The sequence below is a fragment of the Ascidia mentula genome, chromosome 2 (genome assembly GCF_947561715.1).
Source record: "Ascidia mentula chromosome 2, kaAscMent1.1, whole genome shotgun sequence".
NCBI lineage: Eukaryota > Metazoa > Chordata > Ascidiacea > Phlebobranchia > Ascidiidae > Ascidia > Ascidia mentula.
Genome location: NC_138567.1, coordinates 6,587,533 through 6,604,862, shown reverse-complemented (window position 1 = coordinate 6,604,862; position 17,330 = coordinate 6,587,533). Strand labels below are relative to the sequence as shown.

Sequence of the window (17,330 nt, the reverse complement as noted above, 5' to 3'; positions counted from 1 at the left end):
AGTTACACCCCAGACTGCACTTTTGCGAAAATTTGCCGATAATCCGCGCAATATCAATGAGCTAATGCATTAACATACGAAAAAACGTTGCGATCGTCCGCGCGATTAACGATCGCCGAAACAAAATCCTCCGCGCAAAAAACAAACTTTCCAATCTGGGTTACACCCACCATATTGACAACCACAAATACTGCAAATAAATGGAATGGCAGAAGCACCGAGAAACGTTTTATCATAGAATACAAAGACAAAAATTCACTCGTGGTATTTACCTGGCATTCCGGTTCCAAAAAAGGAAAATATACGCAACAGCGACCCATAAGCTTTACAAAACGACACAAAAAGACTTTTTAGAAGGTATAAATTTTTGCTTTGTCAACTTCAACAAAGGAAATACAGGCTTGTCTGAAAAGAAGTTTTTATTTGCACTTGATTAAGTATCGGAATCAACCATAAAAAATCCAACCTCCATTTCTTGACAAAATAACTCACAAGAAGCATGATTTCTATTTATTTTTAAATTTTCCGATATGCATGAACGGTTCCATGGTTTCGCGGCAGGTTTAAAACGCGTTGATGCCAGATACTTTTGTTCCAAAGAACTTTGTTTTTTGCACTTTATTTGATGAATAAGGTCGAATAACTTGTGTGATAAGATTCAAATCCGTTGTTCTTGCTGTGCTGTATTTAGTGCTTTACCATACCTTCGGTTTTTCGTGTCCTATCAAGGAAATATCTAGACAAATTGTCATGACAGCTGTTCCGCTACCAAGAACAGTTCCGTTTTGTCAAGATGACGACGATAAAGATTTATTTTCCGTTAAAGACATAACAAAGGTATTTTATGTTTTGACCCATGTGAATAAAGTAAACCCAAACTATTTTCTGTCCAAATTACTTAAGAGTGTGAGTGTCAGTTTTATGACATTTTTCTTTATTGTTTCTTAGAATCTGGAGAAAGACTTTGCAACCCCGCAAGTTGTTCAGCGACACATTAACAGACTAAGCAGTCAAGCTTATGTAGCTGCCTCCACTTTCATGAAAGTTTATTTGAGAGTGAAACCATTTACAGAAGAGGATTTGCGCAACAAAGAAAATCAGGTTTGTTTAATTGTGCTTGATTGGAAAACAATGGTGTATGGAAACCTCTTGTTAAATTTTCGACAATTTTACAATTTGAGAAAAAAAACTACATACTGTACACAAAAATTTTTTTCTGGTCCATGTGATCAATGATCACCAAAAAAAATAATACAAACTTTTCTGTAACATGTTATTATAGTTTTGTTTTCTTTTTTATTTTATAAAGTAGTGCAAAAGTGTTTTTTGCTGTCCATGATCAAAATTTTCCACATCTCTGGCAGCTGGTCTTAATTTAACTGCTACTAACTTTTGTTATAGAGTAACATTGTTTAAAACTGTCAGAACATCATACCCTAACTGAACACTTGCCTCATTTAGAAATGCTTAGAAATATCAGATGATGAGCATGACGTCATTGTGCGAGCTCCAAAATGTTCCAACATGTTTAAGAACAGCACCCACGGTGTTGGAGAAACTTGCCACTCGTTTTCATTCACAAAAGTCTTCAATCAGAATATAGGGTAAGTTAAGGTTTTCTTGTTATTACTTTCGTGGTGTAAATGTTAAACACTTATGGTTGTAATTGTCTATTTAGAGTGGTTAAGTTTAAATGAAGCAGCTAGTTTCTGGTTTTCAGTTGCACAACACAAATAATATTTTTCTTAAAAGGTTTTTTTTACACTTAAGACAAACAATTTGTAATGATAAGACCCACAGTGTTAAATTCAAAAGCCAATTAATAGTTATATACTGCTTTATCATTGTAAGTTTTTATACCCAGACAAAAGGATTTTTTTGATGCAACTGCTTTACCTGTCGTCCAAGACTTCATTGGTGGCCAAAACTCTCTGATTTTTACTTATGGTGTCACAAGCTCTGGTATTTATATGCAATATTTATTATCATTTACATCAATTTTTCTAAACTATGTCATTTTTGCTTAAAAAATACATTTAAATTTTATGCAAATTTGTTGTTATTTGCTGGTCTCGAACTCCTTTAAATATTTTCTTGCAAAACTATTGCAACTGCTGTATATACCCACATGTTTGTATGTGTTATGTTGGTTCCAATGTACATTGTGTCATTTCAGGCAAAACTCACACAATTCAAGGCAGTCCTGGAAATGAGGGCATTATGCCAAGATCTGTGGATGTCATTTTCAACAGTATTGGAAACCAAATGGTGCAGGTAATAATTTGTTTACCTTTAATGTGTTTTACTAACATGTTGTGTTTTGTGGAAATATTACGACTGATTTATTCACTTCCGTTAGGATTCTGATCTGCACCTCGAAGCAAACAACAAAGTCATGATGGTAAGTGACGACCAAAAGCAAAAGTTTCTGGAAGAGAAGATGAACTTGATGTTGCTTGCAGACCAAATCAAAGAGGTTGAGACACTTTTTTGTCAAGTTTAACATCCTGATTACTTCCCTTAAAACTTATCTACGCCAACAGAATGAAGGCATAGCAAAGGATAGTCTTGAACCACAAACTGATGCTTCAGTGGATTGTCCGAGTTCAGCTGAAACCTCGGCCAACTTAAGTAAATCATCGAGGTATCGTGCTCTTTGGCTACTTACAAATGAGAAAAATTTGAATTGATGGTGCAAGTGCTTTGAAATCCTGTTATTTTCACATTACTTTATGATTACATTTTTTTGCATCTAAATTTTTTTATTATTTTGTGCTTTTAGCAGACTTTCATTTCTGGACTTCACTAAGAATGTTGCCGATGAAAGTTATGTGGATTTGACAGACCAAGGACCAGTGAAGTATGTATGCACTATTGCACATAAGACATAACTGTTACAAGATTATAGTTTGTAGCTCGAGTTCCATTAAAAAGCATTGTTATTTGAACTAATCATACATAAATGATTTAATATGTAGCAACGTGGTTGAATGTAAGATTATTTTATTTGAAATTCTTGTTAGATTCGCAGTCTTTGTGAACTTCATTGAAATATACAAGGACTACATCTATGACTTGCTAAAGCCTCTGCCCAAAGGCAAAAACAAAAAGAGGCCCGCACTTCGCTTGGCCGAGGAAAAATCAATTCCATTTGTAAAAGACTTAAACCAAATACAGGTGTGCACTAATTAGTAGGCGGCCAGTAATTAATATTGTCCAATAAATTTGCAGGCCTAATGTTGGCTTTTACCGTAAAACCTGTTGTTTTATTGTGTTTTGTAAAGGTGACATCACGCGAAGAGGTTTTTAAACTGCTCACAGTGGCACGAAACCACCTCCACATGGCTGAGACCAAATTAAACCACAACTCAAGCCGAAGGTAAGATTAAAACCACTTAACTATAAAGATCTAATCGTTTAACCAAGTTTCTTTCATCTAAAAATAGTCAAATTGTATCATAAAATCAATTTTATGTTTATGCCCTAGAAAAAACTCACTTTAACATTATTTTTTTGCAGCCACTGCATTTTCACCATAAAAACTGTATGCACAACAGATGTGAACAGACATCTATCAGCAAGGGTATCACAGTAAGTTTACAAGTTACGAACAATTATCCACAGCCTGTTGAAACTCCCTGTGTATAGAATATCATTCTGCGACCTCGCCGGTTCTGAGCGTTGGGGTAAAACGAACAGCTTTGGTGAAAGATTGAAGGAAGCCGGAAAAATTAACAACTCGCTGATGACTTTGGGAAAATGCATTGAAACACTCAGACACAATCAACAGCATGGAAAAGGTAAACGTTTCTAATGTGTCTTACATTTTTAATAGTCGCATCTGTCCAACCACCCATTGAAATTCCCCTCATAAATTAGAAACCTTTTGTATATCAATGTGATTAGTAAATCAAATCTGGATCCAAAAAAACCAAAGGCCCCTGGCAGGCTGTCGATCGCACACCGTATCAATAATAATGTAATAAAATCCAAACACAGCGATCTTCAGCGCCAGTGGTTTTTTGAAAGCAAAGTAGTACAGACAGGTCTGACCACATGCAGTTAATTCATACTTTTATTATTTTTTAGTTAATGCCTGAAACCTGAATATTTTTATAGTTTTTATTAATTTTTATTTATTTTTAGCTTGCGTAACCTTTTTGCGTTAGATTCTTGACTTTTTTCTTTCTGTTTTTCCTTTTTGGCAGTTTTGGTAAATGGAGAAACTGATGATGCCGTTTTAGGCGAAATATATTTTTCTCTAAATAAATCGATCTGAGCTGTTTGAAGATCGCTGTGTTTGCCTTTTGTATATCACTTCAATATCGCGAAACTTGAGTTGTTCAGCTTTTATGCATGCCTGGGGAACTTCGATTGTTCACATTTTTTGTGACTATTGATGTCGTTGTGTTTTTTTTCTTGGTTATTTAATTGTTAATGACTTTCTAAGTTTCGGAGCTCCCAAATCAACACATTTTCCATCGTCACCTTAAGTTAATGCGTATAATATAGATCGCAGGTGTAAATAAAGCGTAAAGTTAATTCAGAAGTTTGTTTGTGTCGACACAAAATACCTAATTTAACATCGATACATTTCCAGCCCAACAGCGACTTGTTCCGTTCCGCGAATCCCGGCTCACCCGTCTCTTCCAGGGTATTCTTATGGGTCATGGTAGAGCATGTATGATAGTGAACGCCAACCAGTGTGCATCCATGTTCGATGAAACCTTCCATGTTTTGAAGTTTTCGGCCGTTGCTTCTGAGGTATGTACAGTATCTCTGTGTCCGGGAGTTTGTTGCAACAAAATAAAGGAAAATGAATGTACATAGGCTTTTCCTTCGGAAGATATGACCACACAAAACACCCAAACTGATTTCACTTATTTAGCTGTGTACTCTCGTGGACATTTTGCAAAATGTTTGTCCACGCTGTATAGTCACTGAAACAATGTTGCCCGAAGTGAATCAACAGGACTAAATAATATCGAAAAATCCGTCTTCAGATAAAGATGGACAAGAACCCGATAAGAAAATCGCAACGAATTTCCCGGAGAAGTTCGAGGGAAAACTTGAGCGTTCTGCTTGACAACGCCCTCACGCGGAAAGCCTCGAGAACTACGTGCGGTTGGCAACCCCAGGAAACGACTATTAGGGGTTAGAAAAAAAGTGAACGTTGAAAATGTTATATTTAGTCATTTTAATCTTTGTTAAAATAGTGCTGTTGGTTTGTTTGACACGACGTCATCACGAATTCGCACCAAGAGGCCTAATTTGTTCTTTTAAAACAAGTCTGCTATGTTCTTTTAAAACAAGTCTGCTATGGGAACTGTAATTTGTAACCCTTTATCAAGTCGGAGTTACCGTAAAAACGTTTTAATAACAGCAATTACAGTGGAAAAGAACGCAATACCCCTTGGTAGATATATACAAAAAATATTCGGGTTATATCATCGACTAGTTTTGATCTATTTATTTCGAGCGATCATCCATTCTCTGGTGGTTAATATTCACATTTTTAGAGGAGGGAGCAGATTCACAGGAGGAGGTAGAAGATGCGAGTGGAGATGAGTCGGATGATGAAGTGACCGCTTTCTGGAGGGAGAGAGAGGTTAGACTTTGATTTAAACCCCATATGACTTGTTCCAGGCATTCTATACCACCTCCGAATACTGTATATACCTTTTAACTGTAGTATACCCTTATAAATGTGTGTCCAGTTCACCTAGGTATAATAATTACTTAAGACCTATCCAAATTTACAGCATTTAAATATATGGTGTATGTAAACTATAATCTATAAAGTGTAAGTGTATAACTATTCAGGAAAAACTACTCCGATGCGTGTCCATGTATCAAGAAGCTTTGAAACACGAAAAAGAACGGGTTTACACTCGCGAGGCTGAAGTGAGAAGAGAGCTCACTGAAGAAATGACAAAACATTTCGAAGAAATCGACGAGAAATGGGAGTAAGTTACAAGTACCTTTGGAATAAGTTGAATAACATCGACGCCTCCCAACCTCAAGATTTGTTTAATAAAATAATTGAAATTTGGCACCGTTTATTTTCACGGTCATTGCCGGATCGGATTTTACAGGGGTCCACTTTTTTACGTAATTTTTTTAGGAAATGTGTTGGTAAAAGTTGGTGAATGTCGTGTTTTTAGATAATCATGATAATCGTGCATTAAAAAACTCCGTTGTCCTATGCCTGACACACAACTGTTCTGTCAATTCCACTCGTATGTACGGTCGTATGTCCCGGGAACGTCAGAAACGAATCGAGGAGATAACCAAAGTTTTTGGACCTAAGAAAAGTGTATTTCAAGTTTTGGGTTTATTTGTGTCCCACAGAGAGAGATTGGATCAACGCATTGAGTCGGTGGAGAACTACGGGGAGAAGCGTTACAACGACGTCGTGGAATACGCAAACAAGAGAATTGATAAACTAGTGAAGCAGAGAGACGAAGCGAGAACAGACGCCGAAAAACTCGATGACGAGTGCGACGAACTCGATAAGAAGGCTGACGTAAGTCGGAATTCTCCGCTTAGTTTCCAAACACACATGGAAAGTATAGCAGCCAAAATGTATATAACATTAGAAAGTCGCTAAAACGACGGTAGGAAGTTATTTTTAGTACAATCCTAATCAATAACATTTGCTTAATTTTCTCCATTAACCTGTCGGAAGTTATTGACTCACATTATAAAGCGTTCTCTAAATTCATGAAAAAAAGGCACTTACTTTTTTGATCATGTAGAGATTGGAGGAAGAACTGAACCAACTGAAAACAGAATCTAGCGACAAAATTTCCAAACTCGAAACCGAGTTGAATGATTTGAAGTCTAAATATGAAAAAACAGACCGAGGTATGACCAAGATTTTTTTGTCATGCATGGATGTACGTGATTAATGATTACCAATTAAGCTCCTGCTTCGTGAAGATTTGCATTGGATAAATGGTTTTAAAGTCAAAAGAATGCTTTTATGTTGGAATAGTAAATAAAATTTAATTCTATGATAAGCAATATGGAGCCAAGCAAGGCTCAACGGGGCCTGACGGCACTATTGGTTAAGCCTTGCTTGGCCATAGTGTTTCCACCTTGTTTTCTCCGTATGGTTGCACCTTGTTTGATGCCCAACGGATGACGGTGATTGTTTAGTCACCGTAAAGTGGAAGTCTTTGCTTGGCCGTTTGTTTTTTAATTCGACTGCTACCCTTCTTCCGCCCCTTCATCAGCGATTACACTGTGAAAAAACATAAAAAAAGTCTTAATCTTTCATGCTTACACTAATTAGAAGCAACCTCAAGTTCCAAAACCTGCTTTACGTATACAAAACCTTACACTATTTTTTTCCAAAATTACAGAAAGTGTCAAAGTCGCCGAATCACGACAGTCCTCTATTGGTGGAAGTCGTCAGTCCATGATTGAGAATTTGCAACAGGAGAATTCGGACGGTTTGTAGTTGAAACTGTTAAATCCAGGGCATTTAGCGTATATATTTGCGAATGTTTTTTATCTGCAGGCCGAGAAATTATCCAGGAACAACTCAGAGAAATGGAGGAAATGAGAGCAATTATCGAGAACCACGAACAAGAAAAACAAACGCTGCTAGAGGTAAGGAGCCAAAGTGTAGATTGTTGTTGAACGAAAACCACTGACAAAACACCGTCCAAAACCTTGCCCTGATGCCCCTTCACTGCAATTCAATTGGAATAAAAATATCCAAAATATTGATTATTAACTGCGTAATCAGTGTCCTTTTCTGGATAGTAGTGTGTAGTTGCACCGCAATGCCGCATTTCACCCACCTTTAATGCCTCGATGTCTGTTTTAGAAATATGAGAAGGCTTGCGCGGATCTGAAACCGTTTGAAGAAGCGAAAGTGGTAAGATGGCAACCTTCACCTATATCGTTTATGATTTTACTGTTGGTATAAGCATCGCTTTGCTATGGACTTGCACTTTACTGAATGGTACTCTGTGTCCCAATTCTTTATGTTATACATTGCCCTTTTTTATAGTGTGATAGTACCAGTGTCGTTCAACTCTTGCATTATTACTTTTTTTCCTCGAGTTTCCATGAATTTTCATCTGACATTTTTTCAGGATGTGAAAAAGTTCAACGAACTAGAGGAGTTAAACTCGAACCTCGAAGCTGAAGTTTCGGAACTAAAAAATAAATGTGAATTTCTTGAAAACGAAGCGAAATCTCAGCAGGACGAGTATAAAAACATTCAAGAGGTTACTTCCAAACAACAGTTCTACGCTTATTAGTATTACTGAACCTTTTCCCTGGGCGCATGTAAAGACCCTAAGGAACAGAACATTTGTTCATATCCAAAAACCAGCAAAAACCATTTTGCTGAAAAGCAAAAAAAAAAAATTTTCTTGAATTTACTTTCTTTTCAATTTGGAACAATGGATAGTTACTTGCGTCTGTTTCATCCAAACAATAAATAAGTTTAAACAAGACGGTTAAACCGCACTAAGTTAATTCTAGTTTCAGATTTGACCAAAACACTTAATTGTTCCAGGAAAAGGAAAGTCGTATTTCGGAGATGGAAAAGTTGCGCGAGAGTCACTCCAACTTGACTCAAAAACTGGACAAAGCGACTGAAGAACTCACCGCACTCCGTGAAGAACTGGAAAGCTCGAAACAACATCTCAAAAACAAAGATCTGGAACTTCAACAATCAGCAGAAAATCTCAAAAGAGCCACATCGGAGAAAGGATCGCTGCTGGAGGATCTGAAGACGACGGAGGAAAACAAGTCGACCGTTCTGTTCCAAGCAGGAGCGCTGGAAGTGGAATTAGCCGGCACCAAAGATAAGCTGGAGAAAGTTTTGAAAGATTATGCCGCAATGAAAGAAAAGGCGTCGAAACTGGAGCTGATTGCCGAGGAAAATAAAGAGATCGTAGTTGTGGAAATGTCGGAGCTGAAAACCGAGGTTGAAACGGTGAGTTTTTATTGTAAGTATTGCGAAAAGTTGTTTGAAATGCATTTATTTGATTTGTGGTTTTGTATTGACCTTTATAATTTGACAGCTCAAGTGCGTCTTACAGAAGATAAAGCCATTTTACTCATCAAAGAAGATTATTTTTACTCAATTTTTTTGTTGCCTTTATTTTATGTAAAGGTGTAGCAGCTGTAAAGCTAGTTTACAGCGTAGACCTGGAACCAGAATGTTTTTATTTTGAACTTCGGTTCCCTTAAAAGGTTGATCAATTTTCATTGATTAACGCTTAATATTATGCGTTGTGTGTTGAAACCACACCGGGACCTTAATTTTTTCCAACTTGTCTATAATTTCTCCAACTTGTCTGGTAAAAGTGGCTGCCTTGTCATCCCAGATCCCAGTAAACCTGACGTTCCTAGCATACAGATGTTTTTTTTGTGAAGTTGTCAGCGAAAAACCTTGCTCTCACTTCCACTCTTGAGGAGGCAATCTCCTGCGCAGAGATGAAGAGCAAGGAGCTTGCGGAGCTGGAGATAAAGCTGGAGGAGGAGAGGAAAATAGGTCAGAAGAAGGAGGAGGAGCTTGAAGGAAAGTTGGCGAAAGTGGAAAGGGAGCAGGCAAAGATCTTGAAATCCACCGAAAAGGAAAATCAGGTTAGAGAATACTCTGGTTTGGTTGTTTATTTTATTATTTAATTTTTACCCATATTGTCATCGAAGCACTGACTTGTAAAATTAAATTCTTTAAATACGTATTCGTTCCTTCAGCATCGAAACTTATTTATTGAGTTGCTTTGGGGCCTGGATTTTTACCAAGACACTTCCTCAATAATTGAGTAAAAAAGCGCTTCTCTTTTAACTCAATACATGTTAAGGCTATCTAATGGCAAAGTTGAGCTGTTCTCTTATAGCCTGGGGTACAATGTAACGCCAGTTGTTGGCCAAAATGTCTGTTTGCATAATTCCTGAACGAAAATATCGGATCTGTTTCAACACTGTTATAAACTTCTTCATTTACCAAGTGTAACCATACCATGCCCCAAACAGCATAAATTACTACTGATGCTGCCTGGCATGTTTTTTTGCTGCAATATGGCTCTTCTGTCAATAATTTTCTTATGTCAACGTTTCGGCCACCATGCAGCAGCCTTAATCAGGATCTCACAGCATATTTCCATTAATAAAATGACCGGCAAAGTTTCACGCACTTTCTACTGTGCAGAGAGAAACCCTTAAAGTGGAGGCAAAACTCGCATCCGAGAGGGAAGAAGTGATGAAAGTGAGGAAGGATTTGGATGCAGCGAACCGACTCGAGAAGCAACTCATCTCGGAAGTCGATCGCTTGCAGGAGAAACTCAACGAGGCCATCCAAGAGAGAGCGAACGTGTCCCTCAAGGAACAGAAGAGGACCTCCTTAAACGTGGAATTAGAAAGAGTATGTTGTTGCTCGCATGTTTGCGGTTTTAGTGTAATGTTCTAGGACGTTGTAGTGTGGTAAAACACCGTTGTTGTCTTTTGTCTTTTTTGTTTGCTGCCGAATTTTAGACACATCTTTTTCAACTCTTGATGTATTTTGATTAAAACAAATGCTGAAAAATGCCTAAACAAAAGCTTTATTTTTGTACTCATAGGATGTACACATTCTTACCAGCGAAAGGGACGACCTATTACAGAAGACAACTACTTTAAGCAAAGAGCTAACTGAAACAAAGACCAAACTTAAGGAAATCGAGGTGGAATATAAAAATTAAATCAATGCATACGACCAACACGATGACGTCATTACATTTTTTGTTATTTTTGTCTTCAGGAAAATCAGCCGACGATGACAGTAGCTGAGGCATCCGAGCTGCAAACCCTGCGACAAAAAATCGAAAGATTGAACAAAGAGAAGGTTCGATTTTGAGTATTTAAATGTGGACTTACTTTGTACTGTTTCGTAAATGTTGATTTCTTGTGTGCTTATTGGCTATCACACACGAATATATGGCGGATGTAATCTTGCCAATAGTTTTTATTCCCACCACCTTGAACTCGAAACGACAAACTATTATTTTTTTGTAGGTAAATTTGTAAAAATTGAATGCTTTTCAGTTTCAATTTATCAGTGTTTTATCTTGGCAATACTTGTGTTTTAGGACGAACTGGCTGAAAAACACGAAGAAGAGAAACAGATCCAGAAAGACAAGTTGACCGAATTAGAAAGTCGTCGCAATAAAGTCAGTATCAGAGCCGGACTTCGTCGTCATGAAACTTTCAAAAATCTATGTTTTGTTTTAAACAGTTTGATTTCGGCTATGTTTGAAATTTAAACGATCCCTAACGTTCATTGCAGGATGTGGACGACCTGAAGATCGAAAAGAATGATCTGCTTAAAATGACTGAAGAACTAAAAGAGGAAATTTGGCAAGCCAATCAAACCATGAAGGATTTGCGGGTACGTGCGCTACAAATTGGTTGATTTAAACCGTGCAGATCTATCCGTATGACACAATTTCTGATATGTTATTCAATGAAAAGTTTAATTTTTCAGACATTTACGCAGTTATTAAAGAGCTTTGAAACCTTTATTCGTATGTTGCGCAACAACACCTTAAATTTTTGTAGAGCGAACACGATGAACAGTTACAAAAGTTCGAAGACAGAGAACGAAACACAAAAGATAAAGCGAAGGAACTTGAAAATCGGCTGAAGCGAGTAAGGGATGAAATATATTTGAAGTTTTATTTTCGTTTGAATTTAGAGTTGTAGACGCTACACACTGTTCCGACCCACCAGGTCCATCTCCGTCACCAACTGCACTGATAAGACCTGATGGATCGTAACAGTGTGTAGTGTCTTCAACTCAAGGATTAGTTTGACTCATTTGCTTCCGTTTGGGATTTTTTGATTAAAAATATTTCCTAATGTTTCTCTCATCCGTTGCAGGAAGTTGAAAATCTCACGACTGAGAAGAGGGAACTCCTGAAGGAAAGCAGAAAGTTAGATAAGGAGTTTGAGGAGACCAAAGCGAAACTGCACGACGTGCAAGTATGAAAAAACTTTTAATTACTGAAAGCATGCGAACTCCGGCCACTTTCTGAACTCGTAAAATATGTCTTAAAGGAAAGTCGCGACAATCAAGTTGCCACAGATGCCTCCGATATGAAAACACTGAAACACAAGCTGAAGGAGATGAACGAAGTACAGGTGAATTGAGCGGTTTGAAACTAAGTCCCGAATGGAAGCGTTAAGAATTTACTCAAAAACAGCTTTTATCGTTTTTTAAAGCGTATTTTTTAACAGCTTTGTGTTTTTGTAACTTTAGTAAATTTTAGAATGAACAGCGTGAGCTTCTTAATGAGTACAAGGAGGCAAAAACTACTCAACAGGACAAGATTGTTGAATTGGAAAGTCGCCTGCAGGAGGTGAGTGGTGTTTTTGGAATCACAAAGTTTCTCCGGTTTACACTTTTATTAAAATTCAAGGATTCGTGTTCTTGTTGATGTTGTTGTTGTCAGAGTCGGATTTGAGAGAAAAAAACACTTGTAAAGTTACGTATTAAAAGCCAAAAACTAATGATTTCAATATGTGAAAACATATTTTATTACATTTTGTGGTAAGTTTACAGCGCTTGCACCTAAAAATTGCCAATCAGCATCTCTTTGGTTAACAAGCAGTAAAGAGCTTTCTGATTGGTTATTTTAAGTGCAAGCGCAGTACATTTATCATAAAATATAACAAAAATATTTTTTCACATTTGAAATTTACCATATTTCGTGCTGTGGCTACAAGGCTGGTGAACATAATGGTTCCACGACTTGAACATTTTTTATAACCAACAGGCGATTAAGTCTAAGGAAGAGGAGCTGAGCAGATTCCGGGAAAGTCGGGACAAAATTGCTTCCGCTCTGGACGCGAAAATAAACAGCCAGAATGCTTGCAACGAAATGCTCAAGGTATAATATCTAAAATAAATGTTTTGTACATTTTGCGTGCAAATAACTTCGGCGTTAATGTTAACTCCATGGGTCTTCGTAGAAAAAATTTGACGACCAAATATTGGCGAACGTTCAACTCAAAAGCGAGAATTCGCGACTTCAAGCCGAACTTCAACACGAAAAGAAGAAAAAACAGAACAAAACTGCTCCCGATGCGCTGGTAAGCAACAACATTATTGCTTTTGTTGGTTCTTAAAACTGGCTTCAAGATCGAAATTCCTGGTAGATGTTGCTTATTGTTTTTTGTTAACTTCTTTCGAAATTTCTGGTAGATATGCTGGTTGTTTTTGGTTAATCTGGTTTTTATAGAAGCAAATGAGCCACAATAATAAGTGAGCTTCAGACAGTGCACGCTGTTTTTTTTGTAAAATTTCTACTGCGTTTCGTCGAATGGTTGCGGTTTTACGTATGTGTAAAGCACTGCTTTATTTGGTTGCAGAATTTTATTTGTTCCTGTTGTCTGTTGAGCAATGTACTAACAATAGTTTAATAATTGATAGAATGTTACGTATTTACATGTGGTTATTTACAGCGCAAGAGTGTTTCCGCTTCAGCAATGCCAGTTTCCGTCAAACAGGAACCCGTTTCTCCTAAGGTTGTACCACGTGTTTTATTTTGTGTCGATCAAATGTAGCCGAATGTTTGTTTTTGATTTTGTGAAACCAAGTTTACTTGTCTGCAATGAAACAGTGTTTACCTCGCGTTTTAATTGACAAAATTTAAGTCACTTACAAAACCGCAAATTTGTACGAAAACACGCTCTGGGTTCCATATCTTGTTGCTGCGGTATTGTGATGACTAAACAATTTGTTAATGTCCGTATACCAAAATTTTTGACAGTTGAATAATTTATGCTCCTAAGCATTGAAAGTTTGTTATGATTTTCAGGAAACAATCGTGAAGTCTCCAATAAGTAGATTTATGGAAGATGTAACTGTGCAAGATATGAGTACGAATATTGAAGGAACTCCGCTCAAAAAGGTGGAGAATGTTAGATTGTTTTTTGTTTTGCGACACAAAGTTCACTTGTCTATCATGAAACCACAGATGAAGAAGTGTTTCCCTCGCGTTTTCATCAAGTAATGAAGAAATTTAGAAAAAAATTAATTCGCTTACGAAACCGCAAATTTGTACCTGGAAAACACACTTTGGGGTTTCATGACTCGCTGCGGTGTTGTCATGTTTCCATTCATCGAATCTTTAGGCGGAACTAATTGTTAATGTCCGTGTCCCAAACTTTTGACAATTTTATAACATAGCGTCGTAAGCATTGTAAGTTTGTCGTGATTTTCAGGAAACAGTTGTGGAGTCTCCAATAACTAGATTTATGGAAAATGTGACTGTTCAAGATATGAGTACGAATATTGAAGAAACTCCTCTCAAAAAGGTGAAAAATGTTAAACAGGAGGCTGTGGAAGAAACGGAGAATTCTTCGGAGCATGGTGAGCTATCGGTGGAAATGTATTTTTTAGAATATCCATGTTTTCTTTTTGCGCTTATTTATTATTTTGTTCCATCGAATTGCAACTTAAACCTCTTTTCGACATATTTTTCGACCTTGCCGCCTAGTTGGTTTGTTCATAACATTTGGCGAGATTCAAACGCAATAAACTGAGAATATGGTTTGTACAAAAACAAAATATTCAATACTAACAACGCCCAAAACACTTTAACAGAGGAGGACGATGTGCCTGCAAAGAGAAAGACGCGATCCACGCGTAGAACAAACAGTCGTACGGCCGCTGTAAAGAAAACGTCCAGTCGCAGGAAGAAGGTTGCCAACCGTCCAAGCACTCCCGTCCCTACAGACTTCTCAGACGGTGATTATTTGCGTTCGCTGAAAACCGGGATAGGGCGTCGCTCGCCAAGTTTAATATCCTTAAAAGACGCTTGATATTAATCTTCAAGAGATTGTGTTTGGTGCATCCATGTATTTTGGAATTGCGCTCAACCCACGCATTTTCCAGATGCTCGTCAGAGCAGGGGATTTCCCCAACCTGAGATTGAAATGGACGTCACACCGATGTTGAAGAAGCCCGCAAGGGGGCGCAAAAGAACTAAGGCAAGCAAGGAAGAGCCAAACAAACTGGTAAATAAGTTGTTTTTTATCATCACCACAGTTTCAATAATTATATTGATGTTAGCTACAACAGGTTAATGGAATTGCTGGGAAAAACTTTTTTTAGTCAATCTTTCAGACAGCTCTTTAAAAGATGTTTTATTTTTATCAGAAAAATATATTTCGCCCTAAAAAGGGCATCATCACTTTCTGCAAAGTGTACAAACAACACAAAATAACTAAGTACAAGCGAAGGTCTGCCACATAAGGGAAAGTACCTTAAAAAATGGAATTAGGTTAACACTTTACCATTGTACAATTAATTTCCAACTGGAAACCTCTTATTTGGTTGATGGATTTTTTGTGTTGCCAACATTTTTATATTTCTGTTTTGCATGTTTTTGTTTATTTTTGCTTGTTTTGTTTATTTTTGAATTTGAGTTTCTTCACAAGGATATTTTGGCACGGAGTCCTGCACAGCTCCGGTCACACTTGAGTAAACGCTTCAAGACAATGGATCGATTGTTTGACAACAATGTATGATGACGTAGTGCATGTGGTAGCGCAATTAACAACGCATGGGGCTAATTTGTGTTAAGCTTGCATGGCTTGTGCAATTTGCTTATCTTCTCAATCACCGCAACTGAATATTTTATTGAATTATGAATCTGACGCTCTTCTGGTGGAGAACAACAAATATACACCTTTTGTTTAAAAAAGATTGTATTTCTGACGTTTCGCCTTTTATTACAAAATATTGCGCTAGTTTTAACGAGACTCCAAATACGACGAAAAATGGCGTGGATCCAACTTGGCTGCGATGCCAACCATACGATCTCGATACGATTATTGTGATACGATACTACCTTACCATTCTCATCTTTTGGTGTATAGCATGTTTGTTAAAAATGCAGTAATGTATCAAACTTTAAACTGCAAGGTTATTATATTTATACTGTATATAGGCATGGCTGCTACTGTCCTAACTTAATGCCACATTTGATCATCGAAGAAAGTTAACTTTTTTACACTTGAACCCGTTTGCTTATTTATCTCCGACTTACGGCTGCTAACAGTGTTGTTGCATCAACAAATCCCATCAAAATTATTTAAGCCTGAATCAAACATGAAACTCGTCAGTAAATTTGGCTTTAGTTTTAGTATTCAGATCAAACCTACGTAAACGGTGTTGGTTTTATTTGATAATTGCTATTTAATTAATTTACAAAAAAATGAGTATTGTTATAGTGTTTTCTCATGTAAAAATATCAACAGACACCAGTTAAAAATCCACCAATTTCACTTTCACAAGGACACGGAGAGTATTGCGGACGAGAATGAAGTCGGTCGTCAATCTCGCAGAAGAAAGGGGAAAAATGCTGCTGAGAATAGTGATGAAGGAGATACGACGTCACTGAACAAGTTGAAGAATATTAGTAAGATGGGAGATATGCTCAGGAACTCGCCAGTGGGCCAGGGTAAGAATGAACACAAAACTCTCAGGATATTCGAGCTACTTGCAGGAATATCAGATAAACATTTTGGGGTTTTTCAAATATTTTAGGCCGTTTTTTGTTCTTGGGCCCTCAGTTTTACGTCACATTGTTTCCCACAAGCCAATAAAAAAGCCAAAAATTAATAAAGCAGGCTAGATTTATGATGGCAAAACCATCAAGATGAAGTTGAATGGTATGTTGTACCTAATGTCTTATTTATCATTTTAGCACTTAAGAGAATGGAGGCGGCGATTTCTCCTAGCAGATCGCCAAGTGTTATTAGTAGTCCCGCACCATCAACATTCTCTACACACGATCAGGTAAAACCACAAATTTATTCCCATTTTGGAACTAGCCAGTTATTTTGTATTATCTAAACGTAATGGTGTCGTTATTTCATGCACAGAATCGACAATCGGTTCGACGAGTTCGCAAACTGCACGCCGATGATATTTCCTTGCCATTGGAAAGCACTCCCAACGAAAACGACGCGATTGGTGCAGCAGGAAGAGGCGTGGGAGTGATTGCTGCACCAGCACCCGGGACAAGACGTCTTCGGCGCAGAAAATAAATGTATTGTATTTTTTCTTTCTCTACGCGCATCCGCCATTTATTGTTCGTTGCAATTCGTTTCCCTACTGCCCTTCTTTGATGTCACCGCTGTATATTTGTAAATATGTACGGGACTTTCTTTGAAACATCTAATAAAACTGCACCTATTTGCCAATACTGACTTTTTTGATAGCAAATTGTGTATGGTCTGGTTTTTTGTCGTTCGGTGATCATGAAGATAGCCTTCCAATTTTTTGGGATATCGTACTTGTCCCGAAATACGTA

General features: G+C 37.4%; 1 protein-coding gene across 3 annotated transcripts; it reads left to right on the top strand.

The window, feature by feature from the left end:
* The first annotated feature begins 735 nt into the window (after positions 1-735).
* On the top strand, positions 736-17,201 carry LOC145888639 (uncharacterized). Of its 3 annotated transcripts, none has more exons than XM_082979436.1 (44): positions 736-837; positions 949-1,101; positions 1,462-1,604; positions 1,865-1,962; positions 2,177-2,274; positions 2,360-2,476; positions 2,544-2,644; positions 2,786-2,860; positions 3,024-3,177; positions 3,285-3,379; positions 3,520-3,591; positions 3,649-3,800; positions 4,601-4,764; positions 5,004-5,154; positions 5,520-5,608; positions 5,824-5,966; positions 6,352-6,526; positions 6,759-6,867; positions 7,368-7,457; positions 7,526-7,617; positions 7,838-7,888; positions 8,109-8,243; positions 8,537-8,959; positions 9,403-9,612; positions 10,181-10,393; positions 10,590-10,691; positions 10,769-10,852; positions 11,097-11,177; positions 11,294-11,395; positions 11,566-11,655; positions 11,887-11,988; positions 12,064-12,147; positions 12,276-12,365; positions 12,783-12,896; positions 12,979-13,098; positions 13,471-13,533; positions 13,827-13,919; positions 14,233-14,380; positions 14,615-14,758; positions 14,906-15,027; positions 15,451-15,534; positions 16,310-16,475; positions 16,722-16,813; positions 16,900-17,201. In XM_082979436.1, exons 1-44 carry the CDS (start codon positions 751-753, stop codon positions 17,062-17,064), a joined length of 5,436 nt encoding a protein of 1,811 aa, XP_082835562.1. In that variant the 5' UTR covers positions 736-750; the 3' UTR covers positions 17,065-17,201. The 3 variants fall into 3 exon arrangements, with proteins under 3 accessions (XP_082835562.1, XP_082835561.1, XP_082835563.1); XM_082979435.1 differs by having other exon boundaries at positions 2,783-2,860; XM_082979437.1 differs by lacking the exon at positions 15,451-15,534 and having other exon boundaries at positions 2,783-2,860.
* The last annotated feature ends 129 nt before the right edge of the window (positions 17,202-17,330 follow it).